Below are 2483 nucleotides of genomic sequence, written 5' to 3'. Positions count from 1 at the left end.
GTGTTCCTTTAAGGATGTTTAGATATTTGTATTGGAAACCAGGTAAAAAAAAAAATACTGAGGATGATATTTATTCTTTCGCAATGTATGCTACATTTAATGCCATGACTTTATGAATTTAAAACTGCTCTGAATTAAGACCTCTTTAGGCCTTGATTTGTTGAAGGGTGAATTAAGGCCCACAGAAATCTCTTGTACATTCTGGCTTAAACCTTACTTCTGTATATTCCAGGGAGGACACACTGCTGTGGATTGTGGGTTTGCCACAAGGATAAGAAAGTCAACAGCAGATTCTAAAGATTGCAAAGACGTATAAATAATATTTTGTCTTGGAAACGATGACGGCGTCACGCCGCTCGTCTGGCGGCCTGCTGACGTAGTCACGTAACCACGTTAAACCAATCAGAGCGCAGTTTCGGTCTGTGCGGAAGTGCGTGAAGCCGGTTTTTCGGGTGTCAATCGCGTGAGTAGCAAGAATGCCTAATTTGAACATAGATTGTTTCTACTCACTATAGTACTGTACTATTAGATTTATTTTGTAATTATTTAATCAAATGATTAGCTTTCATTTATTAATTGTAATAAAATGTATTTCTTTATTTTGTTTAATTTTATATTTTTTAATATTTATTTTTTATTACTTTTTTGGATCCACAAATATGTTCATCCTAACATTTAAAAGGCAGTTATATCTATTTTTCATGTATAAAGATACAACAAGTGAAAAAAATAATATTATAAATATATTTAAAATATAATATGCTACATTATTATATTCTTCTCACTAAAATACTGTACTGTTTGTTGTATTATTTATTTAAATCAAATGCATATCATTTTAACATTTAATTTAATTATGTATATGTACTTATTTATCTAGTTTATTAGTAGTAGCAGTATTACTGTTACTATTATTATTATTAATTAATTAAGTAGTTATTTTTTGACCCTCTGAAGACCCAATTAATAAAATGAAAATGTATATTATAAATATATGTAAAATATTATTTGGAAAATATTTAGTTTCTATTACATTACTATTTTTTTCTACCTAGTGTAGTACTGTACTGTTGGGTATATTTATTTATTTATTTATTTTAATCAAATGTATTCATTTCAGTTAAATTTCTTCTGGTTCTTCTTATGTATTATTAATTACATTTACATTTAGTCATTTAGCTGACGCTTTTATCCAAATGAGGACAATGGAAGCAATCAAAATGAATTAATCGGTTATTTTTTCACTGTTTTTCTCTAAATTTTTCCACGGACTCCTTTGCTGCCCCCTGTGGGTCCCCAGACCCCAGTTTGAAAACCCCCACACCGTGTGTCGTAACATACAGTACCATGGTAATACTGTGTTTTTTGGACATATATCATGGTAATACCATGACACTCCTTGGCTTACCATGAATATGGCACTCATTTCAAGACTTTTTGGTAATACCATATTGTTAGACACGTAACATTGTTAATACCGTGGTTTTCTTAGAAGTATGTTCCTGCTGGACTAACATGCAATATATCCCATGTGTCTCTATAATTTGAAGGTGGATTGCCCTGAGATTTCAGAGGATCTTCAGCACTGGATTAGATTTATCTCTGCCAGCAGTCAGGCTCTGAGAGCAGAGAGTGGACTGGACGACAAGACCAAATGATAAATTCAAAGACTCTTACCGTAAGCCTTCCTTCTGCATGTAAGTTTCCCGTGATGCTAACCTTAACTTATCTCTAAATGTCGGTTTCAAAGTCACAAAAGGGTTTTCTGATCCAGAACCTGCGGCTGTTGGCAGCTTCAGTGTTTACTCCACTACACCAGCCCTTCATGTATTTATTTCAAAGTATTACAACATCATTATTGTACTTACAAAGTCCATTCCAGAAGCTGCAAGAAATGTGACTGACAAAACATAGAAGCATGAATCTCTGTTGAGAAACCGAGCGCATGAATGAAGGTTGAAAACTTGACTCCATTGACTTGAACACTAGGGGCTTTTGAATGACCAAATACGCACATGAACGTAACAAAAATCACATCGAAGGCATTTGCACTGAGTATTTTAATATTATAAATGGTAGATGAGTTCTGAGCAGTGAATTGGAACAAGTGTGTTGTTTTATCATATCAAAACTGGATTTGTTGTGCTGGTCTGAAATGTTAATGTAGTTATTTATTCCACTTTAAAACTGAAATGGTTTTATTATTGTTATATTTATGAAAAGGGAACATGTATTATTTATTAAAGTACATTTTTCTGAGATTTGCATAATTTCTTTGAGAAGAGTCTGTATGTAAAATAATTTAAGCACCTGTAATGAAACGTGAAGACTTGCGTTATAAAATAAAATACTGCATTATAATGTCTGTATGTTTCTGAGTTATTAGAAGCATTAGTTTATAAACAGTGTTCATGCATCATGTGAGAGCAGCAATACTGCCATCTCGTGTGAAAACACTGACATATCCCACTCTTACGTTGGAA

General features: G+C 32.7%; 1 protein-coding gene across 1 annotated transcript in view; it reads left to right on the top strand.

Annotated features, from left to right (window-relative positions):
- Positions 1-1679, top strand: part of LOC107576163 (protein THEM6) — a 2384-nt gene extending 705 nt beyond the window's left edge. The window contains exon 2 of the mRNA XM_016262406.1: positions 1551-1679. Within this exon, the coding sequence (XP_016117892.1) occupies positions 1551-1658 (108 nt within the window). The 3' untranslated portion in view covers positions 1659-1679. The remainder of the gene's footprint in view (positions 1-1550) is intronic.
- Positions 1680-2483: the final 804 nt, after the last annotated feature.

Source organism: Sinocyclocheilus grahami, unplaced genomic scaffold (assembly GCF_001515645.1).
Source record: "Sinocyclocheilus grahami isolate Dianchi unplaced genomic scaffold, SAMN03320097.WGS_v1.1 scaffold3283.1, whole genome shotgun sequence".
NCBI lineage: Eukaryota > Metazoa > Chordata > Actinopteri > Cypriniformes > Cyprinidae > Sinocyclocheilus > Sinocyclocheilus grahami.
The sequence above is the reverse complement of the archived record's forward strand: the minus strand, read 5'-3'. Positions and strand labels throughout refer to the sequence as shown.